At 40.3% G+C, this 19,084-nt stretch overlaps 1 protein-coding gene across 12 annotated transcripts in view; it reads left to right on the forward strand.

Annotated features, from left to right (window-relative positions):
• TBC1D5 (TBC1 domain family member 5) overlaps positions 1–19,084 on the forward strand; it is a 407,351-nt gene that overhangs the window by 372,499 nt on the left and 15,768 nt on the right. For all 12 annotated transcript variants that reach the window (XM_058183253.1, XM_058183246.1, XM_058183249.1 and 9 more), the window contains 2 exons: positions 3,034–3,113; positions 3,948–4,124. In XM_058183253.1, coding sequence (XP_058039236.1) covers positions 3,034–3,113; positions 3,948–4,124 — 257 coding nt within the window. The remainder of the gene's footprint in view (positions 1–3,033; positions 3,114–3,947; positions 4,125–19,084) is intronic.

Genomic DNA, 19,084 nt, shown 5'->3' on the forward strand with positions numbered 1-19,084 from the left:
TTGGTTCTGGATAAGTTTTAATAAATGTGAGAGAGTTGACTGTTACCTGCTGAGTTTTGATATTAAAAAAAACAATGTATTCTTTGTTTAGTATTCCCTAATACTAGCTTTGTTGCTGTATTAACATTAAGAGCAAGCTTAGAAGTATTAATACATGGCATCCTTATGCAGGCATTTTGTACAGATTAAAAGTGTGGAGGATAAATGTATATGCAAGGGCCATCCTAATGACCTAGCTTCCACACTGATTCACTGTTATTGTTAAACATAATATTATAGTTTAATAATAACTATAATTAAACATCAATAAAATATTAAACTGATATTGTTTTAAGCTTTCTAGAATTTAACCTTAAAGTTTAAACAATGCATATACGCTGATGTGTGCCACAAATTACTGTTTGAATTATTGTTGTCATTCATAGTCATATTAAATTCTAACCTGTGTAGGAAAAATTACTAAAATTTATAACCAGTTTCTAAGTATTTATTTGTTACAAAACAATCTGTTGACAGAATAGATATATTCTTAAGAATGTATATTAATTGTAGAGATCTTGAATAAGAATCATGGTTTTTATATGCTCTTGAACAATATGAGTCCTAACTCAAAAAGTCATTTATGACATAGTAACTGATTTTCTTTGCTTTGCAAATAATTTATATGTCTCATAATTCATTTGTGGAATATAAATGCTCACTGTTCCAGAAAAGATGTTCCCAGGCTGTTCTCTGTTTTAATGCAGCTCATGAAAGTTTTATTATTTCTTTTAATCAGAAAATGGCAACATCAGAAGCATACTTCAAAGCTAAATTGCTCCAGATAGGCATTTTTTCATATGTGCAATACAAATTTATCAATACAAATGCAACCACAAACTTGGACAAAACAATAATACCCTTTTATATATTATATATAATGTATAATTACATTTAAATATTCCATTGATATTTAAATGTATTTTACAAAATATCGGTTGTTCAGAATTATTTTACACTGATTTAATTGGCTTACTTGCATCTTGCCATTCACTCCTATTAATTTAATTTACTGTGTTAATTCATATGGTTAGGTAAGTAGACTGCAAATGCAGTAATATCCACATATTAAACTATAATGTTACAATATTGGTAGATCCTTTGTAAGTAATGTGTAAGATCTTTCCATTAGGGAGTAACTAGGAAAATGCAGTCATTTAGACCAATGCTGCAATTGGGGTTCAAAAGAAAAAGAATCAAAGCTATAAATTATATCCCAGCTATGTTTGGATATATTAAATGAAGTATTTTCAGTAAGAGATCAGGATTAGACCAACTACAGACTAACACTTTGTCTCTTTCTTGTATGTCCAGGAGATTATATTTTAATCAGTTTGAGTTAGCATTAAGTACAAATTCTAAACTGTGGTTTCTCGTAATTATTGATAGTAAAACAAGTCAGTCCGATAACCACATTTGAAGTTGTTTGCTCCAATAAACACATCTTTAAGTTTGAGGCTTAAATTTTTTTTAAAGGATGGAAAAGATTTAGGTCTGTCCTTTTATTTTATTTAGACAGATAATTTTCCTTCATTAAAAATAATATTAATAATAGTAAAACAAATCAATACACAATTGCAAAGACTAAAATTGAAAAAGAGGATTAGAACTCCTTTTCCATAGAAGTAGGGTTGACAAAACGGGGTTTTTTGGAGGTGCACAGAAGTTTAGGATAATATGGCTTTGTGTGCTCATTCTGCCGTGATTAGTTCCAGAGACTGTAAGCAATCTAAATAATATCTTCTAATTCAGATGATCATGTTCAATGACTTCGTAGTAGGTCTTGAGTAAGCATAGCAGTTAAGATATAGATGTAAAGGGAAAAATGACAGTACTATGCTCCAGATCCCCAGTCAAAGATTTCCAGCCTCTCAAAATCAGAATTGAGCCCATAACAGGAATAATCCTAATGATTATTGAAACTGCACAGTAAGCAGCCTCTAAATTTCTTTCCTGAGTATTAGCAGTTAGCCAGTATTTATTAAAAGCAATTTGATCTAGCAGCTTTCTTTTAGAAATGGACTTGCTGTTGTTTTCTTTAAAGCATTTCATGCCTGTCCCTTTTTTATGGGTGCCTTTCTGCTCTCAGGCAGCCTGTCCCTCTGTCATTCAGTTAGATCCGAGCAGCTAAGAAAGAAGGTTTAAAAAGATACGATGTTATACACATTCTCAAGCATCTCCTCCATTGTTCTCAGTGTTCAAAAACTAAAATTTATCCTGAAATTGGATTAAATTAGTAATGGAATACTTAATTCAAATTCACAACAATGAAGGCTTCATGTTGTAAGCCTCAAAACTGAACAAACCCTGCTGAGCTGCACTAAGCCTTCTTTGCTGTCTTTATTGCATCATAGTAGCAAAAAGAACATGTTCAAAATTATATTTGGTCATCTTTCAACAACATTTCTGCTAGCTGTACATTAGCCATCTCTACACCTGCTTGCCAATAGATCCTTCTTTTCTTGTTCTGGGAAAATTGCACTCTTCCAGGAATTATATAAAAATTCTGCCACTATTTCCAAAGAGGTGTGGAGCAAAAAATTAAGACTCTATTGATAATAAAGATGCTCATAGGGATCAGTGATCTGTGATATCCCAAAGAGAAATGCTTCAGCATTATTACTGTCATCCAGAAAATAACTCAGGGCATTCAAGAATTCTTCACATTCCATGTTTATGAGGGTGGATTATTATCCCTTAGATGTGTCAGTAGGAGAATAAGAAATGGACCGTGATCTAGAAGTTCTATTTCTTATATTAGTAGCAAGTAAATTGTTGCTGCAACTGTTGAAGAGTACTTGTGCTCAGTAATGGTCATGTTTATCTTTAATTTAATTATATTGTATAGCCTCAGGTTTATGAATGTCCTGAAACGTTATTTTAAAAAAAAATTAACAACTTGTTATTTTTAACAACATTTTTTTAAAAAACAGAAAAACTTGTCTGTTTGATAGAAATAAACATGAGACTGATTCATTGATACTGACATTATAGGAAATATCCAAGAAGTCATCCTGCAAGAACACTTGGAAAAAGAAGATGAAATTCTAGTTTCTCTGGCTGGGCTGAAGCAGGTATGGAAGAAAAGTAATGTAATTTCAATATTTTGATATATAAATCTTAACATTATATTTTAAAAAATCAGTGCAGAAGAAAACTAAATTTCTCTATACTATTCGTAATGAGTTTGTCTTAGAATACCAGATAAATTTTCTCTGGGAACATACCTTGATTGATTGAAATTCCCTCCAGTTTAAATTGTTACTTTCCTCATGTTCATTAGCAGCCAGAGCTTTCATTTTCTTTTTCTGTGATAATAGCATTCTTCCAGGAATTGCCTAAAAGTCCTGTCACTATTTCCAGAGAGGTTATGGCTACCCAAATTCTGCCCATCTGTTCCCATTCCCCCCCCTCCCATTATTATCAGTAGTGTGGCTTCTACTGTGTAGAGCCAGGGGGATAGAATCATAGTAAGCCACTTTTCCTTCATCCCAATGATTCCCAGTTTTCCCCAGATGCTGTTCAAAGCTGAAATGTCAGGTGTGAAGCATGTGGAATTCCAATTAAACTGATTTATTACATCGTAATCATTACTACTACTACTACTACTACTACTACTATTATTATTATTATTATTATTATTATTATTATTATTATTATTATTATTATTATTATCCTTGCATGGTATATGTCAGCATTTTAATGACATTAGAACTAGTTGTAATATTCTATTCTTTGACTAAAAGATTCATGAGTTCCATAAAGCTTTTACTGAGAAACACTGTTGGCCATTTTGTATTGTTTTGATCACTTAAGATAGATGATGATATGATAGTTCTCTCTAGAGAATCTAGGTAGCCTTTTTAGAATTCATCCAAAGCATACATTTCTTTCCTTATCTTCAACAGATTAAGGATATTCTGAAAGGCTCCCTCCGTTTCAATCAGAGTCAGTTGGAAGCAGAAGAGAATGAACAGATTACAATAGAAGATGATCATTATTGTTCCAGCAATCAGAGCAAGAGGGCAGCTGAAAATATAGAAAACCCCTCAACTCCAAAGCAGTTTGTTCCTCTACTGAAGGAGGTAAAATGCATGCTTTTCAGTGAAATCCTTGAAGAGAATGTATCCATCAAAAAGTTTATTGCTGTAGTTCAAAAATAATTTAAAACATTTACAAACCCAATCTTATGCATCCTTACATACAAAAAAGTTCACCGAATTTGTGTGTTTTGTAGTTTTAATATTTAGTATTACCTCTTTATTTTAATTTTAACAGATCTATCTTCTAGGCTAACATTAAGCCTTAGCAATTGTTCCAATACAGGTAGTCCTTATTTAACTACCATTCATTCAACAACCGATCAAAACGACAATAGTGCTGAAATGAATTGATAGTTACAGCCAGTCCTTGAAGTTAATAGTTGTTGCAGCACCCCTGTGGTCATATGATCAAAATTTGGATGTTTGGCAGCATGCCCACACTTAGAACTACAACACATATTTCAACTACTATAACTGCCCCAATCTGTTCCCCATCTCTCCTCTTTCGGCAGCTCTGCATTCTGCAGCCACCATCTACTACTATTACTAACCCTTCTGCTTGGTCTGATAAGCCAATGAGAAGAATATGGAAAAGATTCAGGTTATATACAGCCATCTTTAGCAATATAAAATTGCTAAATTTTTATAGGAAATCAATCAATTACAATATTGTAATGTAAAATCAGGAACATCTAAGCTAAAAGATCTGTGGCATTTAATAATATTAGCTACTATAAATTGAAAGTAACACATAAGAATTTACTGACTTATTTATTTTAAAACAACTTCACAGGGAGTCCATGGAAAAAGAGATTTTGGTATGTTTTAAAACTACAAAAATAAATTAGACACCAAAATAGTTCCCCATTGTCATTCACATTCTGGGTACTCTTGTTCCTAATGCTATGGCTCCCCATCTTTTTTAGTGATAAATTTAATATAGTCTCACATATTAAATATGTGTATAACTTTTTTTTATTTTGTCACACCAGTATACACAAGCATCAACATAAAACAACAACACTTCATATAAGCATATATATAAGCAAAAGTATGCAATAACTATATTAATTTGATATAATGAAAGGAAACAATAGGACAGGAACGGTAGGCACTTTTGTGCTCTTATGCACGCCCCTTATAGTCCTCTTAGGAATGGGGTGAGGTCAATAGTAGACAGTCTTTGGTTAAAGCATTTGGGATTTTGAGAAGAGACCACAGAGTCAGGTAGTGTCTTCCAAGCGTTAACAACTCTGTTACAAAAGTCATATTTTCTGCAATCAAGATTGAAGCGGTTAACATTAAGTTTAAATCTGTTTATTTATTTATTTTATTTTATTTTATTAGATTTTTATACCGCCCTTCTCCCGAAGGACTCAGGGCGGTGTACAGCCGAAATAAAATACAGAGTATATACAATTAAAAGAAATTAAAAGAAACTATTAATAAATGGCTGATAATTTAAAAATTTACAAATATTTAAAATCTCTAAAACCCCAATTTAAAATCAACTATTTATGCCAGTCCTGCTTGAGTGAATAAGTATGTTTTTAGCTCACGACGAAAGGTCCGAAGATCAGGCACTTGACGTAAGCCAGGGGGGAGTTCGTTCCAGGCGTCGGTGCTCCCACAGAGAAGGCCCTACCCTGGGAGCCGCCAGCCGACATTGTTTGGCGGACGGCACCCTGAGAAGGCCCTCTGTGAGAGCGACGGGTCGATGGGAGGCATACGGTAACAGCAGGCGGTCTCGTAAGTACCGGGTCCTAAGCCATGGAGCGCTTTAAAGGTGGTAACCAGGATCTTGAAGCGCACCGAAGACCACAGGAAGCCAGTGCAAACTACGGAGCAGAGGTGTTACGTGGGAGCCTCGAGCGGCTCCCATTACCACTCGCGCAGCTGCATTCTGGACTAACTGCAGCCTCCGGGTGCACCTCAAGGGCAGCCCCATGTAGAGAGCATTGCAATAATCCAGCCGAGACGTAACCAGAGCGTGAGTGACCGTGCATAAGGCATCCCGGTCAAGGAAGGGCGCAACTGGCGAACCAAGCGAACTTGGTAAAAGCCCTCCTGGTGACGGCTGCCAGATGTTCCTCAAAGGACAGCCGGCCATCCAGGAGGACGCCCAAGTTGCGAACCACCTCCTTTGGGGCCACTAACTCGCCCCCAACAGTCAGCTGCGGATGCAGCTGACTGTACCGGGGTGCCGGAATCCACAGCCACTCCGTCTTGGAGGGATTGAGCTTGAGTCTGTTTCTCCCCATCCAGACCCGTACGGCTTCCAGGCACCGGGACAGCACTTCGACCGCTTCGTTGGGGTGGTCCGGGGTGGAAAAGTACAGCTGAGTGTCATCAGCGTACAGATGATAACTCACCCCGAACCCACTGATGACCTCACCCAGCGGCTTCATGTAGATGTTGAACAGGGTAGGCGAGAGAATCGACCCCTGAGGTACCCCACAAGTGAGGCCCCTCGAGGGCGACCTCTGCCCCCCTGTCAACACCGACTGCGACCGGTCAGAGAGATAGGAGGAGAACCACCGATAAACGGTGCCTCCCACTCCCAATCCCTCCAACCGGCGCAGCAGGATACCATGGTCGATGGTATCAAAAGCCGCTGAAAGATCTAATAGGACCAAGGCAGAGGAACACCCCCTGTCCCTGGCCCTCCAGAGGTCATCCACCAACGCGACCAAAGCCGTCTCCGTGCTATAACCGGGCCGGAAGCCGGACTGGAACGGGTCTAGATAGACAGCTTCCTCCAGGTGCCGGGGAAGCTGCCATGCAACCACACTCTACAACCTTCGCTAAAAGCGAGGGTTGGAGACTGGACGATAATTTCCCAAAATAGCTGGGTCCAGGGAAGGCTTCTTCAGGAGAGGTCTCACCACCGCCTCCTTCAAGGCGGCGGGAAAACCCTTCAGCCAAAGAAGCATTTATAATCCCTGGAACCAGCCTCGTGTCACTTCCTGAGCAGCCAGTACTAACCAGGAAGGACACGGGTCCAGTAAACACGTGGTCGCATGCAACCTCCCCAGCAACCTGTCCACGCCTCGGAGCCACAGAATCAAACTCATCCCAAATAACCTCAACAAGACGAGTCTCTGTCACCTCAGCTGAATCATCGCAATCATGGTCCAAACCATCACGGCTGAACGATTTTATCGTATAGATAACCGTTAAACTCCTCGGCTCGACCCTGCAGGGGTCATCCCGCCTCTTGTTGAAGGAGGAACGGGTCACCAAACAGGGCGGCCGGGCGGTTATCTGCCGACGCAATGAGGGTGGAAAGCGTAGGAGCGTTCGCCTCCTCATTGCCACTAGGTAAGTCCTGGTAAAGGACCTCACTAGTGTCCGATCAGCCTCGGACCTGCTGGACCTCCAAACACTCTCTAGGCGTCTTCTCCGGCGTTTCATCTCTCTCAGCTCCCCGGAGAACCAGGGAGCCAATTGAGATCTACGCCGGGTCAGAGGCCGCAAAGGCACGACACGGTCCAAAGCCCCAGCCGCGGCCCGATCCCAAGCCGCAACTAGTTCTTCAGTCGTGCCGTGGGTAAGATCCTCAGGAAACGGCCCAAGCTCCGTCAGAAACCTCTCCGGGTCCATCAGGCGCCTGGGACGGAACCAACGCATCGGCTCCGTCTCCCTGCGGTGGTGAGCAGCGGTTCGAAAGTCTAGGCAAAGGAGAAAATGATCCGACCATGACAATGGTTCTTTCACTATATCTCCTAATTCCAGATCATTAACCCACTGACCAGAGATAAAAATCAAGTCTAGCGTGCCTCCCCCGATGTGTGTAGGGCCATCAGTTACTTGAATCAGGTCCAAGGCCGTCATGGAGGCCTGGAACTCCTGAACCACTGTTGATGACAAGCCGGCCGATGGCAAGTTGAAATCTCCCAAGACCAAAAGTCTGGGGATCTCAACCGCCACGCCAGCAAGCACCTCCAGTAGCTCAGGTAGGGCTGTAGTCACGCAGCAAGGAGCCAGGTACGTGATCAACAACCCCATCTGATTACGATGGCCCCACTTCACAAGGAGGGATTCACAGCCAGCTATCTGAGGAACAGTGGACTCCCTTGGCTCCAGACTCTCTCTAATCACAACCGCCACCCCGCCACCCCTACCCTGGGCCCTCGGCTGATGGAATGCACAGAAACCCGGCGGGCACAGTTCTACCAGGGGTACACCCCCTTCTGTGCCCAACCAGGTCTCTGTAATGCCCATAAGGTCCGCGGACTCCCCCTGAATCAGATCGCAAATCAGGGGAGCCTTATTAACCACGGACCGGGCATTGCAGAGCATCAGCCGTAGGCCCGAGCTCTGAGGATCTTGACCATCCGGGGAACGAGTAGGGACTGGGGGGCCGGAGCACGTGATCGCCTTTAAACATCGACCACGTGCTCCCAAAGAATGATATGGCCCCCTGCCTCCGCCATATCTGCCCCTCCCACTTACCGTACAGATGGAGCGATATTCTCTGCTCTGTTCAAACCCCTCCCCTCCTGTCTTCGGACCAACTAAATTAATGTCGTGAGCGCGCGCTAGGACTGGACATACCCTCCCCGACGGGTTTCCCCCATCACCCGCCCTTTCCCTCCCCCCCTTTAAAAATTCCCTATTTAAAAATCCCCAAAGGCTCTTCCTCGACGCATGCCACCTCTGTGGGTCCCAAAACCCGTCATTGAGGCCGGCCCTTGGTAGTGCAGAGGGCCATTCCTGCGAGGCGGGGGCACCTCGCAGGCAGAGGAGTTCATGTGCGGAGTATCGCATGTTGAAAAGTAGAGACAGCGAGAGAAAGTCATTTCCTCAGAATGGACAAGGCAAGAATAGCTGGTCCAACCAATGGGAGGCCCCTTTGTCCGATGGAAAGTCAAAGTCAAAAATAGGCCAACACCCATATGGCAAGAAGGTGAGAGGCGCCATCGTCCCCAACCATCGCTGGCGCTGTCAATTCCCGGAAAGGGAAACCCCCGACAGCTCTTACAAGACCGGGTGGAATCCCCTCCCCCACCTCTTCAAACAAGGCGGGGGGAGTTCAAAACCCGTCGAAGCAACAATGACCCAGCAAGGAGCATAGTATATGGGATCGAGAGGGGCGCCGTTCTCAAAGCTCACCCCCCCCCGCGGCCTTATGTCCATGCCGCGGTCTCGTCCAAACTTCCGACACCGATGATGAGGGTGGGCGTAGATGTAAACTCAGCAGACCAGGCGCCGATAGACAAACGCGGGCGGGGGCCGTGTCCTTCCACCCGTCGCCCTCAACCGCCCGCGCCATGGCCGCCACCATCTGCAGACTCCCAACAGGCCCGGTCTTCGTGTCCACCACCTCCGCGGACACAACCCACAGCACCCCAAACATCCTACGGGTCTGCGGGGAAGATGGACCCGTCCGGTGCCAAGGACGCCAGTATGTCCAAGACGTCAGAATCAGAAAGCAGCAGGTCACCAGCAGGCCGCAGGCCGGAAAACAGCCGCCCGCTGTTTTCACGGGCCGAAAAACAGGCCGAAAAACAGCCGTCCGACCACAGGCCGCCTGCAGCAGGCCGCGCGCCAAACGGAAGGGCCGCTCACTCGCCGCTCGCCGCATCACCCCCCCCGCCCGTTCTCAGCAGCCGCTAACCCGAGAGGGTCCAAAGACCCCTCCTACGGCTGCTGGGGTGACAATCCAGCGGGTCAGGGGGTATAGGCGGCTCGACGAGTCTCAGGAAGCCTCCATTCTCAGGTAAAACGTCCCTCGCTGTCTCCCGACTCAGCCGCGAGCCTCCATTCCCCACGCATGCGCAGAGCCAATATTGTTTGCTCTTGTATTATTGCAGTTGAAGCTGAAGTAGTCTTTAACAGGAAGAACATTGCAATAGATGATTCTGTGTCCTGTGTCTCCGACAGGTCTTGTCAGAATCAGCAGAGTTCTAAATTTTCTAATCCCAGGATTTCAAGTCTGGTGGTATAAAGTATTTTGTTGTTTTCAGAGGAGCGGAGAACTCTTCTTGTAAAATATTTCTGGATGCTTTCAATTGTATTAATGTCAGAGATGTGGTCTGGGTTCCAGATAGGTGAACTGTATTCAAGAATAGGTCTAGCAAATGTTTTGTATGCTCTGGTTAGTAGTATAGAGTTTTTGGAAAAGAAGCTACGCAAAATTAGGTTTACAACTCTTAGAGCCTTTTTTGCTATGTAGTTGCAGTGGGCTTTGACACTTAGATCATTTGATATGAAAACTCCAAGGTCTTTAACAGGGTGGAGGTCATCTGTAAGGTAATGTCCATCAAGCTTGTACCTAGAGTTTGGGTTCTTTTTTCCAATATGTAAGACTGAACATTTGCTGGTTAAGATTTGGAGTTGCCAAGTTTTAGACCAATCGGATACAAAGTCAAGGTCTTTTTGAAGGGTAGTAGTATTGTCGGTGGTGTTAAATAGTTTGACATCGTCAGCAAAGAGAACACAATAACTTGAGATAAGGTCACAGAGATCATTTATGTATAGTATGAAGAGCGTTGGTCCAAGAACGCTGCCTTGAGGAACGCCACTTTTGACAGGAACAGGATTTGATAGAGCGTTGCCAATATTGACTGCTTGTTGTCTGTTTGATAGGAAAGCAGTTATCCAATTGTGAAGAGGTACTGAAATGCCATAGGATTTTAGTTTTAGGAGAAGTTTATCATGTACTACTGAGTCAAAAGCTTTGCAGAAGTCTATGTAGATTGCATCTATTGCTTTGCCTTGATCAAGATTAATAGTCCATATGTTTTTGCAGTGGAGAAGTTGTAAATTACATGATAATTTTTTTCTGAAACCAAATTGTTTATTAGAGAATAGGTTGTTTGTTTCTAGGTGGAGGGTAATGGATTGGTTGATGATAGATTCCATTACTTTGCAGGTGACGCAGCATAGAGAGATTGGTCTGTAATTTTCAACTAGGCTGGGATCTTCTTTTTTGAAGATAGGGATGACTGTTGCTAGAGACCAAAGTTTGGGAAGGGAATTAGTCGTGAAAGCTTTATCAAAGATTATGCTTAGGGATTTTGCTATATTAGTGGAGAGTTTTTTTAAGAGGTATGCACATAGTCCATCAGGCCCAATAGATAAAGATGGTTTCAGTTTGCGAAGAGCTTTTTCAACATTATCTTCTGTGAAGTTTGTATGTGTTAAGTCTTTGTATCATTGTTGGTACGATTGGGGAATGTTGGATATGAGCCATCACTGTTAACAAAGATTGAGCCAAAGAATGTGTTAAAGAGGTTTGCTTTAATTGCTTCATCATTACATTCTTTGCCGTTAGATTCTTTTAGTGGTGGGATGGATCTTGATTCTTTAAGTTTATTGTTCACAAAATTATAAAAAGCACGATTGGAATTTGTGCACAGAAGGTCTTCCTCTTGCTTGGTGTGGTAATTGGTGCATTCAGTTTTTATTTGGTTGCAAATATTTCTGTAGCGGTTTTTGAAGTTTGCTACATAGCCCTTTTTCTTTCTTCTCCAGTGGAATTTTTTTATTTTTTATTTTTTGATTGAAGCTTTTTTATTGATATGGGTAATTTGTTTTTGTTTTTGTTTTATTTGGTGGTGATTTGTGGTACGTATAATTTGATGATTCTATTGATTTCAAGTAGGAAAACTCTATAGTGGTCTTCGGCAGTGATACAGGTTGAGAACAGATTTTGCCAGTCAAGAGATGAGAGGTCGTTGTTTATAAGGTCATAGTTGGCTTTTTTGAAATTGTAGTTAGGAGTACTATTATTATGACGATTTATGTGAGAGCATATATTGAGACAAAAGTCTATCATGCAGTGGTCAATGGTGGAAAAGGGTTCTTTTATTTGTAGTTCATAAATTGAGTTCATGTTATTGCAAAAGATGAGGTCAAGGCAGTTGTTGAGTCTTGTATTGTTAGTTACTAGTTGTTCAAGACCTAGGTTTGTAACAGCTTTGTATAGTGTAGAATGGATTGGTTCAGTTGTACATTCATTTGTTATCCAGTTAATAAAAGGTAGATTTAGGTCACCCAGGAAGATGAGAGAATATGGGCAAGAGGTAGCCCATGTTAGCGGTATGGTTAACATATTTGCATGAGCGATGTTGTAGTCAGGGGCTCTGTTGCATAGTAAGAATTGAGGTGTGGTGTTAATGGACAGGTCGCATACAATAGTTTCAGGAAGAGAAAGTTTATGTGCAACTTGAATATTTTTTAGGTTCAGTGATTTTTTGTTAAAGATAGCTACTCCACCACCTCTGCGGTTTTCACAATCTGATCGAAAAACTTGATACTCTTTGTTTGAAATAATGAAGTCAGAGAGGGATGAGTTCAGCCATGTTTCACAAACAAATATAATATCAAATGTACCATTGTTTAAAAAAGGATAAATTCAGGTAATTTGTTTACAATACTTCTTGCATTTATTAATTTACATTTGAGACCTGCAGTGTTTGGTGTAGAAGAGGTAAGGGACGTGCATACCTAGTTTTGATTGATACTTATAACTATTATCCTTATATACTTATAATGTTGTTACTGGAGGTAGTCCTCAATTTTGTGTCAATTGCATAAAGGAAATTAGATTACAATTCAATAAGCATAAAAGCCTTATACTACTTCAGAGTAAAGTAGTTTGTTTGTAATATAGTTTTAGAAAAAAGTTTATAACAAAAAAGATACTCTGTAAAAATCACATACAATAGTTTATAGTGGATAAAACAAATAATGAAAAAGATAAAATATTTTTATGTTTTTATTATTTATTTTTTTAACATTTAATATTTTATATATTTAATTTATATGAATATAAATTATATAATGTATTTTATTTAAATAAGCACAGCTTACTTAATGGATTTATATATTTAAACAACGTAAGTTGGCCAATGAAGATGTCAGAAATTGGTTTTATCTTCATTTCTTCTAATGTAATAGCACAAAATTTGTTCACTTTCACGTGATTCCACTGGACTGCTCTCTCAATAGAAAAAACATTATTTCTGGTTAGGACCATTTAAAACCTCTGCTGATAGTGGGGATGGGAGGAATTAGATAAAATAGAGTGTGGGTAAAATATAGAGTGCAGGTCAGGAAGACACGTGCAGTTATGTCAACCTCTGCATCTGAGGATCTGCAAAGCTCTTCTTAAAAAGGAATGTTGCTAAATCTCCATCATGTTCAAAGGTAGGATATCAAATCTTTCCATATTGTATGCTGTTAAAGAGATATATGGGGATAACAGGAATTGTCAACAAAGACAATAAAAGGATAAAGATTTCCGTCCAGTCATGCGTGACTCTAGGGCACTGTGCTCATTTCCATTTTATTGTGATGAAATTAGTGGAAAGGGAAGGCTTCAGCAAGCAATAATAAATAAGAATGATTGACTATTCTAGCATCTTATTTCTAACTTTTCAAATAAACCTAACTTCGTAGCCAATGATTTAATCTCTATAGAGTTCTGATCCAGATATTTTGACAATTTATTCAGTGCTCTTTTGGGAATCATTTCCTTGACACTTTCCCTTTTCTAATTTTTTCTTGAATGACACTTGGGGGATCCTTGGTGCTCCCTAAGCTTGGTTGGTTTTTTTGTAGATGTTTCATTATCCAAACCCAGTAACATTGTCAGTGCTAGTGAGGAGTAAGATTTGCTCTCAGTTTATATTCTAGTGGCTTGCCCTGTCACTGTGTCCCTTCTCCTTTTTTGTTTCCTTTATAGGAAAGGGCTATATCAGAAAACACTCCAATTATATTTCATTTGCATACAATGTTACATGCTAACATTGGATGTATGGTGATTCAGGGGTGAAATGCTCCCGGTTTGGACCCGATGAGGTTGTAGAAAAAATGCTTTTAAAAGTGTTTTTATTTTAAAGTTGGCCACGCCCACCCAGTCACATTACACACACACCCCACCAAGCCATGCCCACAGAACTGGTAGTAACAAATTTCACCGCTGTGGTGATTGTTGTATATTCAGTACCATGCAAAAGTGTTAGGCAGTTGTGCAAAAATGCTATAATTTTAAGAAAGCTTTAGAAATAGAAGTGTTAATACTTTATTTTTCTCAATTAACAAAAATGGAAAGTAAAGAAACAGAAGAGAAATCCAAATCAAACCAGTATTTGCTGTGACCACCCTTTGTCTTCAAAACAGCATCAATTCTTACAGTTGCACACTTGCAAGGTTGAAATACAGTCATTGACTGAAACAGCAACAGCTGTGTAGGAGGCTTAAAAATGGGTGAGGAACAGCCAAATTCTGCTACTAGGATGAGGTTGTGGAAGACAGTTTGATGTCACACATCATACCCCTTGGCAAAACAGCACAGGAACAAGACAAATGGTAGATATACTGCATCAGCAAGGTCTTCCCAGGCAAAGATTTCAAAGCAGGCTGGGTTTTCGAGATGTGCTGTCCAAGCTCTTTTGAAAAAGCATCAAGAAACAGGCAACACTGATGACCAGGGACATTGTAGTCAACTAAGGACACTTAATGAGCAGATGAAAGATATATCATATTTGTATCCCTTCAACAATGGAAGATGTCCTATCACCACAGTGCCATCACCACAGAACTGGCAGAAACCACTGGGACTCAGGTACACCCATCTACAGTCCAGAGAAATCTAGCCAGAAGTGGTCTTCATGGAAGAATTGCAGCCAAAAAGTCATACCTCTGATTTGGAAACAAGACTAAGTGACTTAACTATGCATGAAACCATAGAAACTGGGATGCAGAAAAATGGCAGTAGGTATTCTGGACTCATGAGTCAAAGTTTGAAATATTTGGCTGTAGCAGGAAGCAGTTTGTTCATTAAAGGACTGGGGAGCAGTATGATAATAAGTGTCTGCCAGCAACAGTAATTCATGATGGAGGTTCCTTGCAAGTTTGAGGCTACATTTCTACAAATGAAGTTGGAGATTTGATCAGGATCAATAGTGTCCTCAATTGCCATTAATACAACTGAGGTACTTCAACCAAAGTGTTGCTTTATCTGTCATTAAAGACATTTTATATCTAAGAAAAAGTGGAATGGATCACATCAAAGAAGACAAAAAAAATGTGGGTATCACTCCTGAAGATGCCCTGGATAGACCCAAATGGAGATGGCTTTGCCGACAAGCATAGTGTGGGAATAAAGCTAGGAAGAAGAATGGTGTCATCAATGCAGATACTTACTGGCAGATACTTAGCCATCATCCATACCACCAAAGAGGTGTATAATTGGCCCCAATTTTATTCTGAAGAAGACAGTGGGCCCAAACATACAACCAATCTCATGAAGAACTATCTTCAGTCTAAGCAAGAAGTCCTGGAAATTTGACCCTCACAGAGCCCTGATCTCAAGATCATGATATGTATTTGGAATTAAATGAAGAGGCATCCTACAGCCACAGAACATCTGTAGTTAGTTCTCCAAGATATTGGAAACAATCTTGAAGGAACATTGCTGAGTTCCTTCAAAATACTTTCCATTTTGTTAATTGATAAAAAAATAAACTATTAACACTTCTATTTCTGAAAGCATTCTTAATTTACAGCATTTTTGCACAACTGCCTAACACTTTTACACACTGTGTATATTTCTATTTTAGAATAGAATAGAATAGAATAGAATAGAATAGAATAGAATAGAATAGAATAGAATAGAATAGAATAGAATAGAATAGAATAGAATAGAATTTATTGGCCAAGTGATTGGACACACAGGAATTTGTTTTGGTGCATATGCTCTCAGTGTACATAAAAGAAAAAAAAATACCTTCATCAATGTACAACATTTACAACACAAATGATGGTCATAGGGTACAATTTAACCCTTAATGATAGCAACAAAAAGTTGCACTCATACAGTCATAAGTGGAAGGAGATGGGTGATGGAAACGATGAGAAGATTAATAGTAGTGTAGATTTAGAAAATAGTTTGACAGTGTTGAAGGAATTATTTGTTTAGCAGAGTGATGGCCTTCGGGGGGAAAAGCTTTTTTTTTTCTTTCCTAAAGCTATGCCACACTCATTCATGATTTGTTCATTTTTAATATCTAAATTTGATTAGATGCCTACTGTGGCATAGATTTTCTTGCAATGTTTTTAGCATTTTTAATTGGGGTCCTAATTTTCCCAACAGTATTAAAACACATTGTTATTAAAAGTATTGCATTTAAAAAAAAAAAAAAGCTGAAATAAAACTTTTTTAAAAAAATTATACAAATAAAGTTGCACAAGTTTTATGATTGTTTGGGATGCTTTTAAGGGAGCTTTTAATATATATTTCTCTTTATGGAAAAAAGGAGAAATTTTAGAGCTTATATATAAAATATTGGGTTCTAGAGAATACACTCATCTTTTTCTGCCATAACTTATTTCTAACTTTTCATCATGACTATATGACATATGACATTAATGCATCAGCATTTTATCGCAAATGCAATTTGGGCAAGATAAAATGTATCAGCATGTAGGAAAATAGAAACTGGTTTGTACATGGTTTATAGCCCTCTTCCACATAGGGCTCAGCTTTGTGTTTAAATCAGTTAAGTGCAAATTCCTGAAGAACCTGTTGCATGCCTTTTTCTAGGGTCAAGGGCATTTCACAAATTACATTTTGGCTCTCTTTCGGCTGCCAGAATGAGTCTCTGCCAGTTGAAATTCTGGCTGAAACAAATTGTGATGGCTAAAGAGGGTGGAGGGAATTCTTAAACCAGCTTATTGTTTCTGATTATGTTACCCTAAATAAAAATAGTTTCTGATTTGACTTATTATGAATTCACAATCTAGGTTCTGTTTATGTTGGGATTAGAAAAAACCATGGAGAAAGCATTTAATTCAGAGCTCCAAATTATCTAAAGATTAAGGTGCAAAGGTTGTTGTTTTATTTTTACAAATATTTTTTTCCAGTCATGTGAGAGGTAAATAGTAAGAAAATGGTTGGCTTCTCTTAGGTATACCGAAGAATAAGCACTACTTTAGACAATAATCTTATCCATGCCATTTACAATTTATGTACTATTAAAGATTTGTTTTTATTTAATTTGCTTAGTTCTGCAATAAATTGCTGTTTGTTTGTCGTTTCCCCTTGCTCCCAATTTGCTCCCAAGAAAGGAAAAAAAGAAAGTTAAAAAGAAATTGTTTATGATCTTTTTGACAGAAATTATAAATGCTCTTATATTTCACCTTCTCTTTTTAAGGTTAAGTTCTAATTTCCTTCTTTCATAACTTGCCCTTTCTAATCTTCAAATGCATAAATCATAAATTCATTTTTCTCAGTTTTCAACAAAAAGACTCTAATGGGGTTTCTATTCACTGATATTATAGTGGCCATTCTTTTTCAAATCAAGCAAGTTAATATTTGCCATCTCTGTTGATTCAGTCATCTTCATCAACCATTCCCCCAATGTGGATATTTCATAAGTTTTTCACTTTTGTGCACATAGTAGGCTTGCCACAGTAATCATACATTAAAATAATCTTCCATGGTTCTTCTTTAATTAACTATTCATTAACCCCATCAAGAAAAGTTCTAATTTGATGGAATGTTGATCTTTAAAATTCAATTCAGTATTTCAGTTAAGAAAAATTATGCCTTTTTTTACGAGTCCATCAGGTATGATAAAATTATCTTTCAGGTTGTCCACATTTACAACATAAATCTGAAGTGCATTCTACACTTATACATTCTAGACAATTTTCTGGAGTCAAATGCCCAATAGAATAGAATAGATAGAATAGAATAGAATAGAATTTTATTGGCCAAGTGTGATTTGGACAAGGAATTTGTGTGTCCAATCTCAGTGTACATATAAGAAAAAGAAAAAAGAAAAGAAAAAAATACATCAAAGGTACAACATTTACAACACAAATGATTTTATTTATTTATTTATTTATTTATTATTTAAATTTATATACCGCCCTATCTCCCAAAGGACTCAGGGCGGTTCACAGGCATATAAAACATCAGTGTACAAAATTAAAATAATCTTTAAAAAACTTATTCCAGTGCCCTATCATTAAAAATAGAAATATAAATATTAAAATCAATTTAAAACCCCTATAAAATTTAAAATCTAAGCCAGTCCTGCACAGATGAATAAATGTGTCTTGAGCTCGCGACGGAAGGTTCGAAGGTCCGGAAGTTGACGGAGTCCTGGGGGGAGCTCGTTCCAGAGGGGGGAGCCCCACAGAAGGCCCTTCCCTGGGCGTCGCCAGACGACACTGCCTAGCTCGGCACCCTGAGAGTCCCTCCTGTGAGGCCTGCGGGTCGGTGAGAGGTATCTGGTCGCAGTAGGCGGTCCCGTAGATAACCCGGCCCTTGGGCGCTTTAAAGGTGGTCACCAAAACCTTGAGCGCACCGGAAGCCACAGGTAGCCAGTGCAGCCTCGCAGGATGGGTGTTCGGGAGCCACGAGGGCTCCATCTATCACCAGCCGCCGCATTCTGGACTAACTGTAGCCTCCGGATGCCCTTCAAGGGAGCCCCATGTGAGGCGTTGCAGTAATCCAGGCGAGGCGTCACGAGGCGTGGTGACCGTGCATAGGGCCTCCCGGTCCAGAAAGGCGCAACTGGCGCACCAAGCGAACCTGGTAGAACGCTCTCCTGGAGCGGCCGTCATGATCTTCTAGAGACAGCCGTTCATCCAGGAGGCGCCTAAGTTGCACCCTCTCCGCCGGGGCCAGTGACTCGCCACCGATGGTCAGCAGCGGTTAGCTGACTGTACCGGGATGCGGCATCCACAGCCACTCTGTCTTGGAGGATTGAGCTTGAGCCTGTTTCTCCCCATCCAGACCCGTACGGCCTCCAGACACCGGGACAGCACTTGATAAGCCGTTGGGGTGGTCCGGTGTGAAAAGTACAGCTGGGTGTCATCCGTACAGCTGGTACTTCACACGAAACCACTGATGATCTCACCCAGCGGCTTCATGTAGATGTTAAACAGAAGGCGAGAGAATCGACCCTGCGGCACCCACAAGTGAGGCGCCTCGGGGCGACCTCTGCCCCCTGTCAACACCGACTACGACCGGTCGGAGA

Source organism: Ahaetulla prasina, chromosome 4, assembly GCF_028640845.1.
Source record: "Ahaetulla prasina isolate Xishuangbanna chromosome 4, ASM2864084v1, whole genome shotgun sequence".
NCBI classification, from domain to species: domain Eukaryota; kingdom Metazoa; phylum Chordata; class Lepidosauria; order Squamata; family Colubridae; genus Ahaetulla; species Ahaetulla prasina.